This window comes from Chiloscyllium punctatum, chromosome 1 (assembly GCF_047496795.1).
Source record: "Chiloscyllium punctatum isolate Juve2018m chromosome 1, sChiPun1.3, whole genome shotgun sequence".
In the NCBI taxonomy this organism is placed as follows: domain Eukaryota; kingdom Metazoa; phylum Chordata; class Chondrichthyes; order Orectolobiformes; family Hemiscylliidae; genus Chiloscyllium; species Chiloscyllium punctatum.
The window spans coordinates 95,847,680-95,870,319 of record NC_092739.1 but is presented as its reverse complement, the minus strand read 5'-3'; the positions used below and the strand labels follow the sequence as shown (position 1 = coordinate 95,870,319).

The 22,640-nt window shown below is 39.4% G+C and overlaps 1 protein-coding gene across 1 annotated transcript in view; it reads left to right on the top strand.

Moving 5' to 3' along the window:
* LOC140477406 (vasculin-like) overlaps nucleotides 1-8,792 on the top strand; it is a 73,572-nt gene extending 64,780 nt beyond the window's left edge. The window contains exons 10-12 of the mRNA XM_072571238.1: nucleotides 439-626; nucleotides 1,402-1,504; nucleotides 7,823-8,792. Of these exons, the coding sequence (XP_072427339.1) occupies nucleotides 439-626; nucleotides 1,402-1,504; nucleotides 7,823-7,969 (438 nt within the window). The 3' untranslated portion in view covers nucleotides 7,970-8,792. The remainder of the gene's footprint in view (nucleotides 1-438; nucleotides 627-1,401; nucleotides 1,505-7,822) is intronic.
* Nucleotides 8,793-22,640: the final 13,848 nt, after the last annotated feature.

The following is a 22,640-nucleotide window of genomic DNA, read 5'->3' as shown; positions in this document are numbered from 1 at the left end:
ATTGAAGTGTTGGTATAGAAATTGATGCAAGTGGCTGATGGTCCTTGAAGCTTTTGACACGATGATGACATTGCTACCATTTGAGCTATTGATATCTGATGTTGGTGTATTTAAAATTGATGTCTGATTTTCTTCCTTCTGCTTTCCAAGGGAATACATTTTCCATTGCCCAATACAGTTATTTTTCTTTTCTAAATAAGAATCATTAATCACATAGGCTTGTATTGAAAGCACTTGTGCTAAAATGGCATTGAGCATTTATGTTTTCAAAGAAAATTAACTTACCTGTTTACCTTTTTAAAAGTTGTTACACTGTAATTGTGGAACTTTAAAAGTTTTCACTGATCCAGAAGTGTTCTTTCACTTTTAAGTAATAAATATTAGCTGACAACTGGTCTGCAAGAATAGTTTTTATTTATCGTGGTGTATCATCTGCAGGATTATGAGATGTTTAGCATGCAACAGAACAAGAATACTCATCATGAAAGAGATGAAAATCGAAATTTTGATAAAAATGGTGATCGTAGGGAGAATGGAAATGCTCGAACTCTATCCCAGGCAACCATTCGCCCATCAGCATTCCCCCAATGTAATATTTTATCAAGTTCGCTGGAAGCTGAGCATAGGTATGTGAATAAAATTATATCGACATACTTCAAAAAATTTGAAATTTCAGTTTGTCTTATTGATTAGACACGGTGAAATTGCAAAGGCGTGACTTGAGAGGAAACATGCCATCCTACAATTGCAAGACTGCTGCTTTAAATATACCTGTCCAGCTGTAGTATTCGTGATTTCCACAGGCAAATGAAACTGCCTTCTCAAATCTTCATCCTGGTAATAGTATTTAGGCACGTTTGTGGACTTGAGTTTTTTTTTAACCGCCTCCTGTAGATGCTATCCTTTTTCTCTTGCACAGATGCTTTCTTTGTATCTGTAAAGATGTTTGTATTTATTTTGTCATAGGTGCACCTTCTGAACTGTCATAATCAAACTGTCCTGGGATTCTTTACCCACCCTTGTTTTTTCCTCTATTATATCATTGCCATGCTAGTACAAGGTTTGCATCTGTTATTACAGCAGAGTAAATTGTTGGTCAACATTTTATGACAAGTGTTGCTTTGGATAATTAGGTTGCTTGCACTTTGTTCAAATGTTTGGATTTAACAATTGTAATATGTCATGATCTGGATCACATTGAAAACAACTGATGGCAGCTGAATGGTGAATAATTAACCTTGAACTAGAAACATGATATGGGAAGATTTCCACTTAAAATTGCTTGAGTCTTTAGATGTTAGCGAAGACTTTTATGCTCTAAATGTATATATTTACCTGGATTTCCTTCAGCATGCCACAATGACCTCTGATGTAATATTATTCTTGTCATTTTGCATGTAGGCTACTTAAAGAGATGGGCTGGCAGGAAGAAAGTGAAAATGATGAAACTTGTGCTCCACTAACAGAGGATGAGATGAGGGAATTCCAGGCCATCAGTGAACAGGTAACAGGCAAAATTACATCCCTTTTTTTTTTTCAACCTTTTTCAATTCCCCAGTTTTTTCCTTTCTAAATTGCTGTTCCATTTTTAGGTATGTATCATCTTGAATGTTAATTGCATCAGATAGCAACCAATATTCCAATTTGACAAAATTCTGCAAACTTCAGCTTCTAGTCTGTCAATTTTGAGAGGATTTCTAGCAAGTCAAAAGCTATCTGATCATGCAGTGGTCAAACCTCACTGTAGACATTGGCACATGGCAGACAGAACACTGGCTTTAAATTCTGGAACCAGGCTTGATATCGAGGTTGTTGGGTCACCCCTCTGTTCCAATGATTTCCTTCTGTCATATAAAACTAACTATATTCTTTCAGCTGGTATAAGATGTTTGATTAAACAGTAACATCATATACTTTACTGTATGACAACATTTTAATGAGCCTGTGAATTTTGCTGTCTCATTTGTCCTCCCAAGATGGTACTGTGTAATGCAAAAATTCTTTTCACTGTTCTGAATATACCAACATATGATAAGCCTAAATAGGTTTTTTTGGCCCCTTCTGTCTTCAGTAAGACCACAGCTGGTCTGTTCATATTTAAGAATTCTACATTTCCATTTACTCTGCACTTAGATTCCACACATAACAAAAATCTATCTTCACGTTAGGTAAGATACCATGGTCCTGTCTCACTGCCATCTGAGGCACAATTCCAAAATTTCACAACCCCCTGAGACTTAAGGAAATCCCCTCTTCTCTATCCTGAAAGGATAACTCCTAAACAGTGATCCCTAGATCTGAATTGACCCACCAGAGGAAACATGTCCATATTCATCTTCTCAAGACCCTTCAGGCTTTTATACTTGAATCATTTGTTCTCATGAGCTCCAGTGAAAACAACCTTATCCTACCAGTTTTTTTTAATATAGAAAATAGCCTGAAAAAGAGGCCACCCCTTATTTGAAATATGGTCTCTTTGCCCTATCAATTGGATAGTTGCCTACCTTTCTGTCATTGATTATAAATTAAGAGTTGAGGACCCAGCGCAGACTCCTGACTGACTTGAATCATTTAAATCCTGTCAATCAGGCAAACACTCATTTATGGGACACAGGACAAGTGGAATTGTTATATACCTACAGAGTGCACTTTGTTAACAATTCTTTAATCAGTATAATAAGTAAGGAATTGGGAATATTCATGAGGATGTTCCACAATGCTGGAATATTAATTCAGCTCAATAAAATTAATTTCTACTAAAAATAGCAGAATCAACTCTTTGAACAGCACAAACGCATAAATGCATGGACTGTTGTGATGGAGGAAGCCAGTGTAAGATAACTCACTGTAGTTTACCTTTTAAAAGAAGTTTAATTAGTCCATTGTATAAATCCAGTGGGAAGAAGAATATGAACTTCAGAGTTAGTTGCTTAATTAACTTTGCAAGTTGGTTTTTTGGCAACATTTGGGGTCTTCGTGGCGGCTCAGTGAACTGATTGTGGAAGTGTGGTACAGGAAACCATTCAAGTGAGGCAACGAAGAAAAATTAAAACATTCTATTAGCTTTCCTAGTTACTTGATGTACTTGCATGTAAGCCTTTTGCAATTCATGTACTAGGATACTCAGATCTTTTTTCATCTGAGTTTGCAAATCTTACCATTTTAGATAATGGACAATTTCACGTTTTCCTACTTTCAACACTAATGCCCCTTTATCTTATCCATATTTTTATAGCCTATTCACAAATTAGTTTCCTGTATTGATCTTTAAATTTGGTAACCAGGTCTTGCATTCCTTCCTCTGTATCGCTTATATAATTTATAAACCGTTGCATTCTCAGTATCCATTCCTCTGATGCAGCATTTGTTCAATCTTGCCAACTTTTAAAAAAAAAACTAACATCACTACTCTGTGCTTAATGTTACCAGCTAGTCTTCTACCCGATTTTCTGCAATAACCTTTTTTGATGTGGCACCTCAAGTGTTTTCTGAAAGTCCTAAGAGCAGTCCATCCACTGGCTTCCTTTTTATTCACAACACATCTTAATTTCTCAAAGACCTCCAATAAGTTGGTTAAACATGATTTTCCTGTCTCAAACTCATGTTGACTCCATCTGGTTATGTTGAAGTTATCCAAGTGTCGTGCTAAACTTTATTGATAGCTTTAAGAGGGAGTTGAGTGATTATTTGGATAGAAGTAATGTGCAGGATTGTGAGGATGAATCCGGAAATTGGTAGTAGTTAATGATGCTTACTTGAAGAGCTGGTGCAGACATGATGAGCCAGATAGCTTCCTTCTGTACCCTAACACTTGTGTTTCTGATTTCCCTCTGACAACTGTTCAAACACTGACCTTAGTTGCCTGGTTTTGCCACCCTTTTATGAATGAAGGAGTTTACAGCTATGTTTTCCAATCTAGTGGAACTATCAGGGAATTTTGGACAATTAAAATCAATGGATCATTAGCCACTATGTTTAAGACTGTCAGATGAAGTCCATCACAACCGAGAAACATTTACCAGACTAAAACCTGAATGAACAGTTTGCTGAGGAAAGGTTGGACAGGCTACACTTGTTTCTGCTGGAGCTTGGAAGAATAAGAAGTGACTTGATTGAAATGCATAAGATCGTGAAGCAATTTGGCGAAGATGTTTTCTCTTTTGGGAGGTATTAGAACTTGGGGTCATACTTTAAGGTTGAGATGACTAGAAGTTTTATTTAATCAGAGGTTTGAGGTTTTTGGAACACTCTTTTCTCCAAATGCAATGGAAACAGAATATTTGAATGTTTTAACATGGATGTAGAGAAATTCCTGATGAGCAAACAGGTGAAATGTTGTCAAGGGCAGATGGAATTGTGCAGTCATCTGATCTGCCACCAGTCCTCCCAGTCACCGGCCATTTTAATTCTCCCTCCCACTCCCTTTCTGACATGACCACCCTTGGCTTCCTCCATTGTCACAATGAACCAAGCAACACCTCATTTTCCACCTGGGCAGCCTACACCCCTGATGACTCAACATTAAGTTCTCCAATTTCAAATAACCTCCCTTCCACTCCTCCTCCCAGCCACCAACCGGATTCATTCCTCTCATTGACCAACCACGTCATACCCACTACCTGTCTTTACCTATCCCCATTTCAACACCCCACCCCTTTATCTGCAGCTCCCCCTACATCCTCCACCAGTCCTGAAGAAGAGTTAAACCTGGAATGTCAATTTCACTACCTCTTGGTGCTGCCTGGCTTGCTATGTCCTTCCAGCCTCCTGCCTGTCTATTTGTGATGAATGGTGCAGCAAGCTTGAGACCCACTTCTTTCAATCTGTATGTTCAGGCATACTTGTATTCATTTGCTGTGCCAGTGATGCCCACATTCCATAAAGGAATTAAAAACAAAGGGGCAGGGATTTAGGAAGCAGTAACAGATTAAAGGACTTTGAAGGGGAAAGAGGGTGGAGATGGGTTTCTGGTTCGAAGGATTGTTGGATCAAGGGCTTTTTTCAAATAGGCAGAGACTATATTTGCGGATACAGATTCATTCTCCATATCAGCCACCTTCTCAATCCCAGAAAAAAGTCAGTGAAGAACAATAAGAACAATTTCATACTCTGCTCCAATAAGAGAGCATCTGCCCATCTTGCCTTGACATTCAGTAGTATTGCATTATTGAATCTCCTACTGTCAAGATCTTGCGAGTTACCACTGATCAGAAACTGAACTGGATCAGTCATATAAATACTGGGTTAAAAGAGCTGATCAGAGGCTAGAAATGCTGCAGTAAGTAACTTGTCTGCTGACTTCCCAAAACCTGTCCATTATCTACAAGGCATCAGTCAGGAGTGCAGTGGAATACTGTCCACTTGCCTGAATGAAGCATCTCTTATAACACTCTGAGCTCAGCTGCATCCAGGACAAAGCAGCTCATTTGAATGGCATCCAGCTCATCACCTTCAACACTCACTCCTGCCACCACCCCACAAAATGACAGCAATATGTACCATTTTCAAGATGCAATGCAACAACTCTCCAAGGTTCCATTAGCAACACCTGCCTTGGTACGTTGTCTGCAAAAATGTTGTGATCAGTGCAGGACCAATTAAAAAGAAGGTAGATAGTTTGAGCTTTTGTGGTCACAAAAGCTTGGCGCTTTTTGAGAACAGTTGTGGGTAAATCACCACAAATTACCTTTTTTATTGTGCTACTTATAAAAAAATCTCTCAGACACTCAAGTACTGATTTTAAATTTTATTATATGTAACAACCAACATAAGACTTCTGAAATAAGCAAGTTAAGTATCACAGCCCACCTTGGCTATTGCCTGATTAATGATGGAATCTGGCCAGGATTCCAACCAACATGTCTCTGAATGTGTCCAGAGTTATATCCTTATGCAGTATTGTTCTTTGTTCTGCTACTGAATTGCCCTGGAGCTGGATTCATATGCCATTTTCTCTTTCAAATTTTGTCGTGTCACATTATTGATGACTCAATAGATTCTTTCATCCCCAACATTGATTTACAGTTCTGGAAACCTCAAGTCTGTAGCTTGTTGCCTTAACAGAAGTAGCTGCTCCTTCCTTGTTACATTTGCAGTTAGTTGTCTGTTCAAAACACAGCTTTTCCTGCAATTGACCCCTTTTAATTCTAGACATTACCTCAGTAAGCAGGCTTATTTGCCCATGAGGCAGTAGGTTACCGGGCAATTGTTATGGCCTTTTCTCCCAGGAAACATTGTTTATGTTGCTTCTTTCCAAAGATGGTTACTTTGCATATTGCTTTTAATTCCTTTTATAACAGCTACCCCTTATCCCTTTCATCTCAAGAAACAGTTTATTCCAGAAAGAATTATGGCTGATTCTTTCAATCTGTGAAGTTATTCAAGTTCTGAGGTCTATAGTATCACAACTTATTCTTGGGAGCCAAGAATAAAGGCAAGCATTTATTGCTCATCTGTAATGACTCTGGAGAATGTGGGAGGAGTGAACCAACTTCTTCAGCTCTGTGGGTGACTAGATCAGCTAACAAACCTTTTTGGTTGCCATCCATGTGATGAATGCATACCCACAGGGCTCTTAATGAGAGAGCTGCAGAATTTTGACCCAGTGACAGTGAAAGAATAACCATATGATTACAAGCCACAATGGTGTATGGCTTAAAGAGGAACTTGCAGGTGGTGGACTTCCCATTTATATACCGGTGTCCTCCTTGGTAAGGCTCTCGGGTTTTGAAAATGCTGAAGGTGAGTTATTTTCACCCTGGTCATCGCCAATGCGTAGTGCAGAGTGCATGTTTCTGGTAGATGGGGAACTGATTATGTAGGCCCATTCACTTTGTTGGAGAAAGTGAGGACTGCAGATGCTGGAGATCAGAGCTGAAAATGTGTTGCTGGAAAAGCGCAGCAGGTCAGGCAGAAGAAGGGCTCATGCCCGAAACATCAATTCTCCTGCTCCTTGGATGCTGCCTGACCTGCTGCGCTTTTCCAGTAACACATTTGCAGCCCCCATTCACTTTGTTGTTGAGCTGCTTGAGGTTTTGGAGGTGCACTAATCCAGGTAAGCAGAGAAATTGTATTCTTGTGATTTGTGCCTTGTAGATGGTGAACCAACTTTGGTAATTTGGGGAGGTGAGTTGCTTACTATAGAATTTTCAGTCTCTGGTCTGCATCCTGCACAGCATGTTGATAATGGGGAATTAGTAATGGTAGTGGCAATTAATGGTAAGGGAGGTGTTTCTATCCCCTGTTCTAGGAGATGACCATTGCATAGCATTTGTGTGACACAATTGTTAGTTGCCACTTTGCAACCCAAGCCTTCTGAATATTGTCCAGGTCTTGCTGCACATGTGCATGGATTGCTTCAATATCTGGGGAATCACAAATAGTACAAAACATTGGAATTGTCAGTGAACAGCTTCACTTCTGACCTTTATGAGGGAGAGAAAATCATCAATGAGGCATTTGAAGATACTTGGATTTAGGACACTGTTCTGAGGATTTTATATTCAGATGCCCAGAGTTGAGACAATTGGCCTCCGCCAACAATAATCCCGTTCTTTCTGAGATTTGATTTCTATTGGTGGAGTGCTTTCGCAGATTACGATTGTCTTGAGTCCTACACTGGCTGCAGTTTCACTTGGTCAAATGCCTGACAAGGGCATTCATTTAAACCTGGTTGCTGAAGTTTGTCCATGTTTGGTTCAACGCTGCAGCCTTTTGTGTCATAATTGCTGTAATGCTGGATTCTTTCCGCAAACATAGTGGGAGATTTTACAAGTTACAATAAATTTTAAGATGTTCTGACATAGCTTTTCTTTAATTTCAGCTGCAGAAGAACGGCCTTCGAAAAAATGGTCTTCTGAAAAATGGTCTCACTTGTAACTTCAAATTTAGTACGTGGAAGAGCACTTACAAGCCCACTGTTGATGATACGGAGACGAGCAGCAGTGATACATCTGATGATGATGTGTGAGATTAAAGAAAGACAAAGTTATTTGGGTAAAATAATTATCATTGTGGTAAACTGCCAAAAATAAACTGCATTAAAAGCAGTACAGTACCCCACCAGAAGAAATTTGAGGGGACTTCTTTATTCAAGAACACAGATTGTTGGACTTGGCCTAATTTGAACTTTGCTTAATGCTTTGTAACGGCCTTTTGTAGTAATGAGGATTTCAGTTGGATTTAGCATTGATTTGCTTCATCACTGCTGATCAGAAGATACATTACTACAATGTGAAAAAATGATTGATCATGGGATAATTTACAGATCTAATAAACCGAATTGAAGTTCAAATTGTGTATTGTTCCATGGAGCTTTTGGCTAAAAGTTGTTCCATTCGTTCAGAAACAGCAATTTGAAAATGCAGTATCCTGCTTGTTGAATCTTACTCATTACCAAAACAGGACCCTGCAAGTCCACTGTCTACAGAAAAACAGGTGATGTAGCATGTCATCAAAAATGGTGAAAAATACAATGGAATTATCATTGCCTAAATTTAAGGAGTACTCTTGTACTGATCCATTTTCTTTTCTCAACTTGTTTTTATTTTAACCATTTGTAGAATTGTTTAAAATCATCACATTCTTCAGTTTGTAGGAAGAACAATTCTCAGATCAAGAGCTTTACCTGCACCGCACACAGCCTTAATATTCAGGGTGAACTGTCCAAAGCAAGCTATTTAAAATTGACAGATTATTTTGATAAAGCAGTTATTTACAAATCTTACGAAGAGGTTATGATCACAGTTACTGGATCTATTCGCTAAATGGAATAAAAACTGGATTTACAGCAAGTTTGATACTGGTTTGACTTTGTGCCAGAACTACTTTGGGAGTGGGCAAACTTTAAATTCCCATCATTACCTTGTAAGTGAAGTTGAAACCTTAATAACGTTGTGTATTATGGGTGTGGCCCATAATGATTTAATCGCCAAACAAGGATTTGAGCACATAGCCTCAGTTGACACAACACTGTAGTACAATACTGTCAAAGATGCTGACCTTTAAATCTATCTAACTATCCCGGTGTGCTGTCCAAAGGCACAGCATTTTCCTGTTGACCTAGTTGAAATTATTCCTTTAATCAGTAACAGGAATTTGATGGTGATCGTTCATTTCATTATCCTATGTGGAACCTCACTACATCTAATTGACTGCTGTATTTACCCACAACAGTTAGTGAACATCTATTTCACTTTTGATAAATGATGCAGTACAATATAAAACTGCTTTTTAGTCTTTCTTTCATCCCAGATTGTGTGCCTTTTTGATTTCATGAATGTTGAGTATAGGCACAAAAGTTTTTTATTTGACCATTGCAATCTGACTTTTAGTTAAAGTTTTAATTAACCTGTTCAGACATGTCACAACACACCTGTGGCAGATGGGATTTGAATCCACATCTTCTGGTCAATAGGTAGTGGACACTACCCCTGCAAGTTAGTTATCATATGATTTTTAAAATGTCTATCAGGCATTTAATGCTATTTAAATTGTGTATACCTCCTGACAGTGTGTTATGGGCATTACAATCGGAGTCATCAAATTATTTAAACACAAAAAATCTCTTGGGGATGATCTGTTTTGTGATGTATAACATTGAATTTAATATCAGGAGCACTGATTTTATGGGGACTGAAGAAGCTTAATTCCTTTGGCTTCTCTTCTGGTATTTATATTGGAAATCAAATTTCTGAGAAATCCTAAATGGTCTCATTAATGTTGGATGATAACTTTCAACAGGAGTTTTGTCATCAACATAACTTTAGGCAGAAGAATCTAAGAATTGCCAGGCACTGTTTACACTTTTTTTTTAAAAGACTTTGTGGCTTTTACACTGAATGGGTAAGTAAAAGTTCACCCCCTTAAACCTTCAATTTCTGCATTTTGTTGCTTACATTTTTAAAATGCAGGAGACAACAATCTAAGATCTCACAAAGTAGAGATTGGTATCAGAATCGAGAAAGGAGAAACAGTCCTAAAGATGCTGGCTTGCCCACTTATTAGAGGAAGTGGGGCCCAGAGACTCTGGGATTGAGACCAAGTGCCTCCAGGGTTTGCTTGAGGATCGGCAGATGACAAACACTTAAGGAGTGACTGGAGCGGGCTATTTATTAAGGAGCAGTTTTGAGGCATCAGATCTAGAAGACTTGCCATCTTCGTTAGGATGAACTGAGCTAAAGCATTAAAATGATCCTGAAGTTTGAAAATACCACAGGAATTCTCCGTATTGTAAATCTGAAAGGGGAATTGTAGGATTTGGCAGCATCAACTTCACCAGTATTTAAAGGAAGGAGCGAAAGATATTGTGGCAGTACTTTAGACTTCGAATCTGCTAGTAAAAGCATTGGGGTGGCAATGGCCTAGTGGTATTATCACTGGATATTTAATCAGGAAACCAAGGTATTTTTCTGGGAACCAGGGTTTGAATCCCATTGTGGCAGATAGTGAAATTTGAATTCAAATTTCACTATCTGGAATTAAAAGTCTAACTATCAAACCATTGCCGATTGTTGGATAAGCCAGTCTGGCTTACTCATGTCTTTTCAGGAAGAAAATCTGCTGTCCTTACATGGTTTGGCTGACATGTGACTCCAGACCCACAGCAATGTGGTTGACTCAGAACTACCCTCTTGGCAATTAGATTTTGGGTAATGAATGCTGGTCTAGCCATTGATGTCCACATCCTGTAAATGAAGAAAATGAACTAGGAGGAACTCTGGTTCACAACATCATTTAATGGAGAATCTACAATGGTGGGGCTGAAAGTAGCAGCAACAGCCACATAGTAGATCCAGGCTTTGTGACATCTTACATTCCGCCTTCCCAATACTATCCACAATATTGGAGTACATCGGATGTCAGGGCGCATCTATTACATGGCAGATCTTTTAGCTCAATTAGTTTCTTCTTTTTCATCAGAACTGGATCTGCAACATTAACTCTGCTTTCTCTCCACAGATGCTGCCAGACCTGTTTTGGTTTTTCTAGCAATTTGTTTTTGTTTTTGTTTTTGTTTTACAGCAAAAGCAATTTTTTGTTTAGTTTCTGTGGTACTTTTCTGTAATGGTAGTCATCTTGTTTATTTTGTTTCCATGTTTTACCTTGTGATTTAATATTTTTTGGATGCTATCAATATCACCTGTGAAGACTGTACGGTATTTATTTAATTTTACTTAATTTTTAAAAAAGCTCTTGCTATATGTCTTTTATTTAACTTGCTAGCTTATACTCATGTTTTCCCTCTATTATTTTATCTTTTGATTTTTAGTTCAAATATTTAATTATACCTATCTATAATCTTCCTTGTTCCAGCTAAGCAAGGTTCTGCTTTTCAGGTGTTTCATTTTTGCACTTCCTGTTAACACGCTTCTGTATTTGTTTTTACTTTCTGTAAAAACTCCTTATACTGAGATGTCATATTGTATGTACCCCAATACTGGGCACAGCGCAGCTCTTTAATTGAGGTTTTATTCATGTTTCATTTGTTCATTAGTTCTTCAGACTGAAGGCCTGTGACTATTGGTGTGCCATAAAGATCAGTGCTGGGTCTGCTACTTTTTGTTATCTTATAAATAACTTGGATGCAAATATAGGAGTTATGGTTAGTACATTTTTGGATGGTATACTGGACAGTGAAGAAGGTTATCTCGGAGTACAATGGGATCTTGATCAGATAGGCTATTGGGCTGAGGAGCGGCAGGTGGCATCTAATTTAAGAAGTATGAGGTGTTGCATTTTGGTAAAGCAAAAAGACTTATACAGTTAATGGTAGGGCCCTGGGTAGTGTTACAAAGAGACCTGGGGTGCAGGTGCATAGTTACTTGAAAGTGGAGTTGCAGGGAGACAGGATGGCAAAGATCACGTTTGACGCGTTGCCTTCATTGGTCAGAACTTTGAGTATCAAAGTTGGAATATCATGGTCCAGCTGTACACGACATTGTTGAGGCCACGTTTAGAATACTGTGCATAATTCTGGTCACCCTTTTTTAGGAAGAATGTTGCTCAACTGGAAAGGGTGCAGAAAAAATTTGCAAGGATATTGCCAGGACTGGAGAATTTGAGTTTATAGAGAGAAGCTGAATGGGCTGGGTCTTTTTTTCACCTGGAGGTGGAGGGGTGACCTTTTTATAGAGTTTTATAACATCATGAGGGGCAGGGATATGGCAAGTAGACAAGGTCTTTTTCTTAGGATGGGGGAGTCCGGAACTAGAAGATATCTGATTAAGATGAAAGGGGCTGCCAGAGAAGATTGTAGAGGTGGGTACAATTAGAACACTTTAAAAGGGGTTTGGATGGGTATATGAATAGGAAAAGTCAAGGGATATGGGCTAAAGGCTGGCAAATGGGTCTAGGTCAGTTGGGATGTCTGGTTGGCACGGATGAGTCGGACCGAAGGGTCTGTGCTGTATGACTCTAATTATCTTTTATCTTTTATATTTTACTGAAGCTAAATTGACATCTAATGTTAAACAATAGTATCCAAGATGCAAATGTACATTTTGAACCTGGTAACAATATATAAAGCAGGCGGATCATGTCAATCAGTGTGTAATGCTAGTTGATGACTTTGGTTTGTAAAATGTGTACGTGCACAGTGAGGATGCAGTGAGAGCCATGTTACTAGGAGTATAATATGAACACAATTTGCATCCTTGTTCTTGCTGCATTGGAGTGCTGCAGTACTCTGTTGAATAGATATGAAGCTTTGCATTAGAAATGTGCATGCTACATCACCTGTGTATTACCAGGCCTTTGGCATCACCTGATCTACCAAGAACCTGAGCAGCAGGAATAGGAGGAAGTGAAAGTAAAGGAAGATGATGAAAGCTAGGCAACAACATGATTGCACTATTGATGGGAGCAAATTCTATAACCTCAATCATAACTCACTCATCAATAGTTATACAATCATCAGTGTCTAAATTTCCCTCTTTCCAGGATCAAAAAAGTAAGCCTCATCAGGAAATGACTTTGAAGACGTATGATTCTAAATAAGAAGCATACTGGATTGAAAATGTTAACTGTTAACTGTTTCCCTCTCCACAGATGCTGCCAGACCTTAGTTTCCTCAGCATTCTCTGTTTCAGATTTCTAGCATCTGCAGATTTTGCTTTTGTTCAGTTCAACTGATCATCTCCTATGGTTATTTTCCAGCCTCAACTTCACCTCACCCTATCGCATATTCTGTAATACATGCTGTTTTTTCCTCCTGGTTTTTCTATATACAACAATTTATACAGTATCTTTGACATAGGGTACATCTCCCAAGTAATTTTCTAGGACCGTCAATGAATAAAATTTGATACTAAATTACAAGCAGATCTTGAGACTGGTGACAGAAGTGCTTTTTCAATGGACCATCACCAGGGACAAAACAGAACTGTAGATGGATTTGAGGAGGAAATTCATGAGATTATGGCCTTGGCAGTGAATGCTGACAAGCCTGAATTGGAGGAATACAATATCTGAGATTCGATATTAGGAGGGATGAGTTGATGGCGAGACTTGAAAACCATGCTTACTGTGTTGTTGATGTGTTACTTAACCTGGAACCAGTATAGTTTAGTAAGCACTTTGAAAAGGGTAAGTGTAAGTTATGGTGGATGTGCCACTTTGGATGAACTAGACTGGATGATGTAAGATAAATCAGCCAAGTGCTTGTTGGAATAATGTAACCCATAAGTAATGAAGACATCGATGGGATTTTCAGCAGTTGTAAGCTTCAGTGTGGTGTTAGGGGATAATTCAGATGGAATGGCATGGATACTTGTCTGGAAGGATAATCTCTGAATAAAATACAACACTCAAGTTTGTAAACGGTCTGAAATATAATCAGAGTTCTGGAAATACTCAACAGATTGGCAACATCTGTGGAGAGAAAGTGATCATATTTCCTGTTAATGCTATTTCATCAGAGAATCCTATGATTCTCTGGCCATAGCTGGATAAATAAGAAAAAGGCATCTCCATCTAGGTGGAAGATATGAAGGACTTTGTGGTCAAGCATATTAAAGAATGCAGACAGGGTAAAAAGTGATAATTTAACATACTCAGTCACATAGGATATCATTTTGTGACTTGAGTGTTTTTAGTACTATGGCAAGGTAGAAATCTAATTGGAGAGATTTGAAGATAGAGTTCTGGGAAAAATGTCCACATGTGTGGAAATAACAGCACAAAGATTTTGGAAAGAATGGGGAAGTTAAAGATGAGATGGTATTTTGTAAGTCCACTTTGGCTAAATCATACCTGGCTTTATTAAATCTGCCTTTCCCCAGTTTAAAAAAAATTGATTTTATGCCTACCCTAGTCCTTTTTCTGTAACAATCTGAATCTAACACAGTTCTGATTGCTGTCTGCAAAATGTTCTGACAATTCAACCATTTTGCCTGAGTTCATTACCTAAACAAGTCCAGCACCACCCCCTCTCTTGTAGGACCCTTTATGTACTAGCTTTAAAAAGGTTTCCTCTAGGTATTTTAAGGATTCCACTCCTCCTAAGCAAGTCATACTATGACTACTGTAGTTAGTATTGAGGAAGTTGAAATCTCCCAATATCAGTACCTAATAATAGTTTTAAGCTTCCCTGAAACTTGCCCAAATATCTGCTGTTCTGTTTCTCTCTGACTGTCAGGGGGCTTTGGTAAGTATTATCTTGGTTTTTCAGTTTCATCCATATGGGTTCATTTGAGAAACCTTCTAAGATGTTATTGTTCCTTACTGCTGTAATAGATTACCTGTTCAAAGTTACACCACCACCTCTTACCTCTTTCACCTGAAGATTCTGTATCTTTGGAATATTGAGCTGTCAACCCTCCCAACCATGTCTCAGTGACAGCAATGACATCATGCCCTCTTGTTTTAATTTGTGCCCTCACCTGTGTTCAGTATATGGGTGTATCTACTAGAAAAGTGGTGGCTGTGTGGAATGCTCTGCCCCAGAGGGCAGTGGAGGCCCAGTCTCTGGATTCTTTTAAGAAAGAATTGGATAGAGCTCTTAAAGATAGTGGAGTCAAGGGGTATGGAGATAAGGCTGGAACAGGATACTGATTAGGAATGATCAGCCATGATCATATTGAATGGCGGTGCAGGCTCGAAGGGCAGAATGGCCTACTCCTGCATCTATTGTCTATTGTCTAAAAGGAGCAAAACTTGACCTTCTCTTGGGAAATGAGGCAGGGCAAGTGACTGAGGTGTCTGTGGAGTAGGGGTACTTTGGGGCTAGTGATCATAACCATTTTAAAACTAATCGAATTATAGAAAAGGATTGAATTGATCAAAAAGTTGAAGTTCTAGATTGGAGTAAGACCCACAATTTTGATGGTTTTTAACAAGACCTTTGAAAAGTTGTTTGGGGAGACTGTGTTTTCAGTTAGAGGAGCGGTTGGGAAGTGAGAGGTTTAAAAAGGAGATAGTACGTTCCTGTTGGTGTGAAGGACCGGGCTGGTAGGTGTAGGGAATCTGACCAAGACAAAGGAGGCATATGTCAGCTGGGATTAAGTGAATCCCTACAGGAGTATAAAGGCAATAAGAGTATACTTGAGGGAAATTAGGAGGGCAAAAAGGGGACATGAGAGTGCTTTGGCAAATTGGTTATGGTGAATCTAAAGAGATTCTTTAACTAAATTTAAGGGCAAAATAATTAGGGAGAGAATATGGCCCTTCAAAAATCAACAAGGCTGTCTGTGTGAAATCAGAGGAGGAGGGTGAGATACTAAACAAATATTTTGCATTAGTATTTATTGTGGCGAAGGGCTAGAAAGCTACGGAATTTGGTGAAATAAATAGTGCTGTCTTAGAATGACCTATTGCAGAAGAGGAGTGCTGGAGGTCTTGATGCATAAAGGTAGATAAATCCCCAGGACCTGATCAGGTATTTGCCAAAATTTGTGGGAAGCTAGAGAAGAGATGTCTGAGCCCCTTGCGGAGCTATTTGTATCGTCGACAGTCAGTGGTGAGGTGCCAGATGACTTGGAGGGTGGCTAAAGTGCTGCCATTATTTAAGATAGACCATAAGGAAAAGCCAGGGTAATAAATGCTGGTGAGCCTTGTCAGTGGTAGATTTACATGCATTTGGAAAGGCAAGGCAAGACTGATTTAGGGATAATCAGCATGGCTTTATGCGTGAGCAATCCTGTCTCTCCAAACTTGACTGTTTTTTTTTTGAAGAGGTAACAAAGGAGATTAAAGTTAGAGCAGTAGACATTCTTTATATGGACTTCAGCAAAGCGTTCCACATGGTAGATTGGTTTGAGCGCTGGGGTCCCAGCCAGTTGGATACAGAATTGATGGTGGTATTAGGGTTGCTTTTCAAACTGGAGACCTGTGATTAGCAGTGTGCCACTAGAATTGGTGTTGGGTCATTTTTATAAATGATTTGGATGTTAATATTGGTGACCATAATTAGTAAGGTTTGCAGATATCAGCAAGGTGATATAGTGGACAGTGATGAAGATTATCTTAGTACAGTGAGACTTTGAGTTAATTGAGAGAGGAATGGCAGATGGAGTTTAATTTAGATGAACAATAGGGGTTGCATTTTGGTAAGGCAGACCAGGCCAGGACTTGTACGCTTAAAGGTAGGGCTTGGAAGAATGTTGCTGAACAGAGACCAAGGGCTGTAGGTGCATAATTCTTTGATAGTTGCATCATAGGTAGACAGGATGGTTCAAAATGCATTTAACATGCTTGCCTTCATTGGTCAGAATATTGAGTATAAGAATTGGGAAATAGTGTTGCGGCTGTTGATGTTGATGAGGCCACATTTGGAATACTGCATACAATTCTGTTCACTTCCTTTTTAGAAAGGAAAGGTGCAGAAAAGATTTACAATGATGTTGCCAGGACTACAGGATTTGAGTTAAAGGGAGGGGCTGAATGGACTGGGGTGAGACTGTCTGACGGGTGATCTTAGAGGTTTATAAAATCATGAGGGACAAGGATAGGATAAATAGCCAAGATATTTTTCCTTGGGTGGGGGCCTTTAAAATTAGAGGGCTGAGGTTTAAGGGGAAAGGTATAAAAAGGGTACTTTTTTTTCACGCAGCGGGTGGGGTGTGTATAAGATGAGCTGCCAGAGAAAGTGATGGATGTGGTTACAATTTAGTGTTTTAAAGGGCATCTGGATGGGTGTATGAAAAGCAAAGTCTTGGAGGGATATGGGACAAAGTCAGTTTGGGATGTCTGTTGGGCATGGACGAGTTGGGCCGAACAGCATGGAAACAAAACCGATGACTCACCTTGCTTTTGTTGTCAGACTGTGTTCAAATCATTACCATCCAATCTTTCTAAACTCCCTTCTGCCTTAACTGGCCTATGGGGTTGATGCCTTTTTGACTCATTTACTGTCTCTTCTAACTTGGCCATTTATCTTCACCTGCTTAACATTCTGGTTCCCACTCCCTTGCCAAGTTAGTTTAAATATTCTGAAATATAACCTGTAGCTCTTTCAAATAACTATTGTTATTATGATATGGCCAATATGGGTGCAGCTGCATTTAATACAAATCTCAGAAGAACCCAGCACTTTGTGACACCACAGTCCTTCTAGGAATGAGGGCTGTGCACTGAGAAAGCACATCAGGTTTGAGGAGACTGTGCCAGTGAAAATATATATCCAAGTCAGATGATGCGTGACCTTGGATTGATGGTATTCCATTGGCATTGTTGCTCTAGTTCTTTAGGTCACAGAGATTGGTACGTGCATCCAGTCTGCGTATGCTATGAAATTACAAAATACTTGTAATGCAATCATATTTTTGTTTTAAGGGGTTACATGTTTTAATGTTTATTTCACTTGTGAAACCTGCTGCTAATATGGTTCATAAGTTCTGTCAAGGTGTGGATTTATGTATGATAAAAGCATATATGCTAATGTTCACTGTTCAAAACAGAAATTGCTGGTAAAACTCAACAGATCTGGCAGTATCGCTCCAGAGAAACAAATTATGTTGATTCTGTTTTTTTAAATCTCCATCTACAGTTTTTTTTAAAAAGTTTAATTTTCATCCTGGCTTAGTATGTTGGTTCCTTTGCCATTTGAAGAAATGCTGCTTTGCATAAGGAAGTTGCACTAAATGAGTCTACTGCTTTTAATGCATCTTACCCTTTTTTAGTTTTTACCCTCCTAAACAAATGTTGGAGTAACTCTTGTAGCATTGTCAAACTCTCCACAATCCAGCTATCAAACTGGCACACGCTTGTGTTAGTGTCACACTTACTTAATATGTTTACCTGGTGTTTTGTCAGTCGGGGTCTGTATATTTTCTATATGCCTTTATGAACCCCATTCAGAAATGGTAAACCAATATAAGTCCATATATCAAATTGCACCAAATGACAAAATTAATAGGAATCACTTTCGTAGATTTTATTTCAATATGAATCGAAATCAATACAAATGTGAATTAATGAGCAGGTGATACCTCAAATATAAATTTCATTTGAAATAGTCTGTACAACAAAGACGTCTCTTATACAACCGCACTCCCCTCCATCACTCCCCACATAAATATGACACGATGTAGCTACACCGTTCCACAATATGCTGCTCTTTATTAACATAGTAGATCAGGAGTCCAGTTTGACATTTTTCGCCTTTTGAAGTTCATGGGTATCATTGGCAAGGCACACATATACAAACCCTCTCTTGGGTCATGACAGCTCAGAGCATTTCATGGTTTCTTTTCAACTGAACTCCAAAACCTGCAACCTTTACCCCTGAAGAAAACAAATGGCAGAAGATGCAGGCTCCCCTTCAAACCAAACATCATCCTGACTTAGGAAATCTATTACAGTTCTTTTGTTAGGTAAGAATCCTGATATTCTCTTCCTGACAATGCTATGGGTGTCCCTGCATCCTAAGGACTGCAGTGGCTCAAGAAAAGGCTCACCCCCGATAATACCAACATAATTAAGGCTGAGCAATAAATGCTGGTCAAGCCAATTGATGGCCACATTGTGAACTTTTTTAAAATGGTTAAGGAGAGATTAATAAATCTGGCATCCGAGGACAGGAGCTGGCTTTTAGGAAAATGAATCCAACTAATTGAGAGATAACAAATTGATGTTTATTTGGCTTTGTTGATATCCTGGGGGTTTTTTTTGCTCAAAAAGGATAAAAGAATCTGACCGCTATTTTGGAATTTTAAAAATAAATAAGGCTCCAAGTTGGTAAAGCCATGAAATTTGTGATCAGAGATTACGAGTAAGGATTAGTAAGTATATTGTGATTTGGTGGGGAAGATGATGGGTAGGTAAAGATTTGTGCCGGAGTGTTGAAACCAATTGGAGGAACTTTGCTGAGAGTAGGTTTGATTCAAAAAGTCTACTGAAGGAAATAAAACAAGTTAGAAATAAAAACAAAGATACCCTGTAGCCAGGGCGAAAGAAAACCACGGTTGATTTGATCCTGAGATTGTTAGGTTGGTTTTTCATTTACAATGCCAACCATGACATTATTTTTGGTGCACCCTTTTGAAACCTCCATGTGAATCTGGTTGAGAACCCCTGCGATTTTAGAACTTAGTAGACTGATGGCATAAACTGTAATGGAGCATTTTAGTGGTGGTCTTTGAAGAAATATTTTACATGCAGGCTAAGTACATTTGAACAAGAGCTAAAGGTAGAGGAAACTTCTAGCTCCAATGAAAACAGAGGCAGAGAATATGTTGAACAAAAAAATGTTGGGTATAAGTTTACATGACGACCAGGCTAAAGACAAAGTGGAAGAGATAAAGTTGAGGAAAATAAGATTGACAAGGAAAATGGAATGGCAGTCAGCATAAAAGGAAACCCAGATTTCCTCTACCAATATTAGAGTAACCAGGTGGGAAGAGACAGTGCGGTAAGTGTGATGTTTGTTCAGAAGTGTTGGGCAAGGCTCAGATACTTAAGTGCTTCGTATTGATATCAAGGAAAAAGAATCTCTCAAAAAGTATTGGTAGAAGCAAGGGATTGGATGGAGTGAGAATTGATAGAAAGGAGATTTAAGTTCTAACTATGCTTAAAGTTAATGTATTGCCAAGATGTGATGACTTGCATATCAGCTTGTTAAAGATTATGAAAGGGCTTTCTATAATCTCCTAGATGCAGATAAGATGACTGAGAACTGGAGAATGACCAATGTAACACTCATTCATGAAAAGGTACGCACCTATTCCTAGAAATGATAGGTTAGTCAGATTTACATTAGTGTTGAGTAAGGTTTTTAAGACCAATAAAAGGGAAAAATATGCTTGAAGTTTTAATGAATTAGTAGAAAAGGTCAATACAGCTACCGAAATGCCTCACTAACAAGTCTCAATTTTGTTAAATAGTCAGGAGTTTCAGTTTGGACAAAACATTGGTTAAGGAGCAAAAGCAGTAGATTTTCTGAAGGCATTAAGGTAGGTAGTTACTTTTCCTCAAGAAACAGTGCTAGGGCCGTCATCCCTTTGAAATATACCAATGATTTGGATATTGAAGTACTGAATAACTTGCTAATGATACCAAATTTACGGGTGTGACCGATGGGATGACACCAGTGGCCTGAAATAGGACATAGGAAGTGTAGCATAATAAATGTAATACAGCGAAGTGAGGTGATACTTTTTTTTGGCAGAGAGGATTGGGAAAATGAATATAGATTTAATGAAAGAGTTGTAGGGACAGTTGGACCTGGAGTTCTTTTTAAGGTGGTTGTACATACTGACAGAGTACTTAGCAAAGCGTATGGGCTCTAACTTAAATAAGGGTGTTGAGTATGAAAGTATGGATGTTATGATGAAATGTTATAAAATTCTGCTGTGGCTACACCTAGAACATGCTATTCAATTCTGATCAAGATATGTTGAGGATCCTTTTGAGAGGATTCACCAAAATGATTCCAGAGTTGAGGGATTTTGCTGACAAGGTTAGATTGTTAAAGCTGCTACTGTTCTCTTTTAAAGCAAGGGAAATTGACATGTGATTAAATGAACTTAGGAATGGTTTAGATAGAGAAAAGCTGCTATTAGCTAATGGTATGATGACCTAGAGGCACAAATTTAAGTTCTGTGGTATCCGATGCAAAGCTGATGTGAGGAAATCTTGTCCTAGAATAGAATACCTAATGAGGGTAGTGAAAACATAATCTTTCCCAAGAAAGGTTGATATAAGGGAAATAAATTTGCTTGATGCCAGAGGTACAGGAGGTGAATTTGACTAGTTTTGTGTATAAAGTGCTAGCATGGACTTTGTGGATCAAATGGCACCCTTCTCTATTGTAGTAATGACATTGTACACATGTTCAAACTGCCCTCAATCCAACATCTTCAGTGAATAACCACTAATAACCACTTTGATTTTGAAGATAAGGCTAGCAGATAAATGGGAACAAAACCATCTGTAAATTCGCCTCCGAACCACCCTGCCTCCTGACTTGGGAAGATATTACTTTTTTTTTCACAGACACTGGATTAAAACCCTAGAATTCCCTCCCAAATGGAATTATGGATCTACCTAAAGTTAATGGACTGTAGTGTGACACTGTTTCTTACTACTCAGTATAAGAGTCCAGATGTACATATATTGCTGTTCCTTCACCGTTGCAGAATCTGAATCCCAGAAGTCCCCAGGGTAAAAACAATGACTGCAGATGCTAGAAACCAGATTCTGGATTAGTGGTGCTGGAAGAGCACAGCAATTCAGGCAGCATCCGAGGAGCAGTAAAATCGACGTTTTGGGCAAAAGCCCTTCATCGGGAATACAGGCAGAGAGCCTGAAGGGTGGAGAGATAAGCTAGAGGGTGGGGGTGGGGAGAAAGTAGCGTAGAGTACAATAGGTGAGTGGGGGCAGGGTGAGGGTGGAGTGGATAGGTGGAAAAGAAGATAGGCAGGTAGGACAAGTCACGGGGACAATGCTGAGCTGGAAGTTTGGAACTAGGGTGAGGTGGGGGGAGGGGAAATGAGGAAACTGTTGAAGTCCACATTGATGCCCTGCGGTTGGTGTTCAGAGGCAGATGATGAGGTGTTCTTCCTCCCAGGTGTCTGGTGGTGAGGGAGCAGTGGTGAAGGAGGCCCAGGACCTCCATATCCTTGGCAGAGTGGGATGGGGAGTTAAAATGTTGGGCCACGGGACGGTGTGGTTGATTGGTGTAGGTGTCCCAGAGATATTCCCTAAAGAGCTCTGCTAGGAGGCGTCCAGTCTCCCCAATGTAGAGGAGACTGCATCAGGAGCAACGGATACAATAAATGATATTGGTGGATGTGCAGGTAAAACTTTGGATGTGGAAGGCTCCTTTAGGGCCTTGGATAGAGGTGAGGAAGGTGGTGTGGACGCAGGTGTTGCAGTTCCTGCGGTGGCAGCGGAAGGTGCCAGGATGGGAGGTGGGTTGCCCCGCTGAAACCCTGGCCGACCCATTGTCTCAGCATGCTCCTGACCCACTGAATTATCTCTACCTACCCCGACACTGTCTTATTTTCCCCCCCCCAGCCTAGGAACTCCCCACATACGTTCGACACACTACCCACACCCTCCACCTCCTCCAAGACTTCTTCTGTTTCCCCGGCCTCCAACGCCTCATCTTCACCATGGATATCCAATCCCTCTCCACCTCCATCCGCCATGACCAGGGCCTCCAAGTCCTCTGTTTTTTCCACTCCCGATGGCCCCAACAGTAC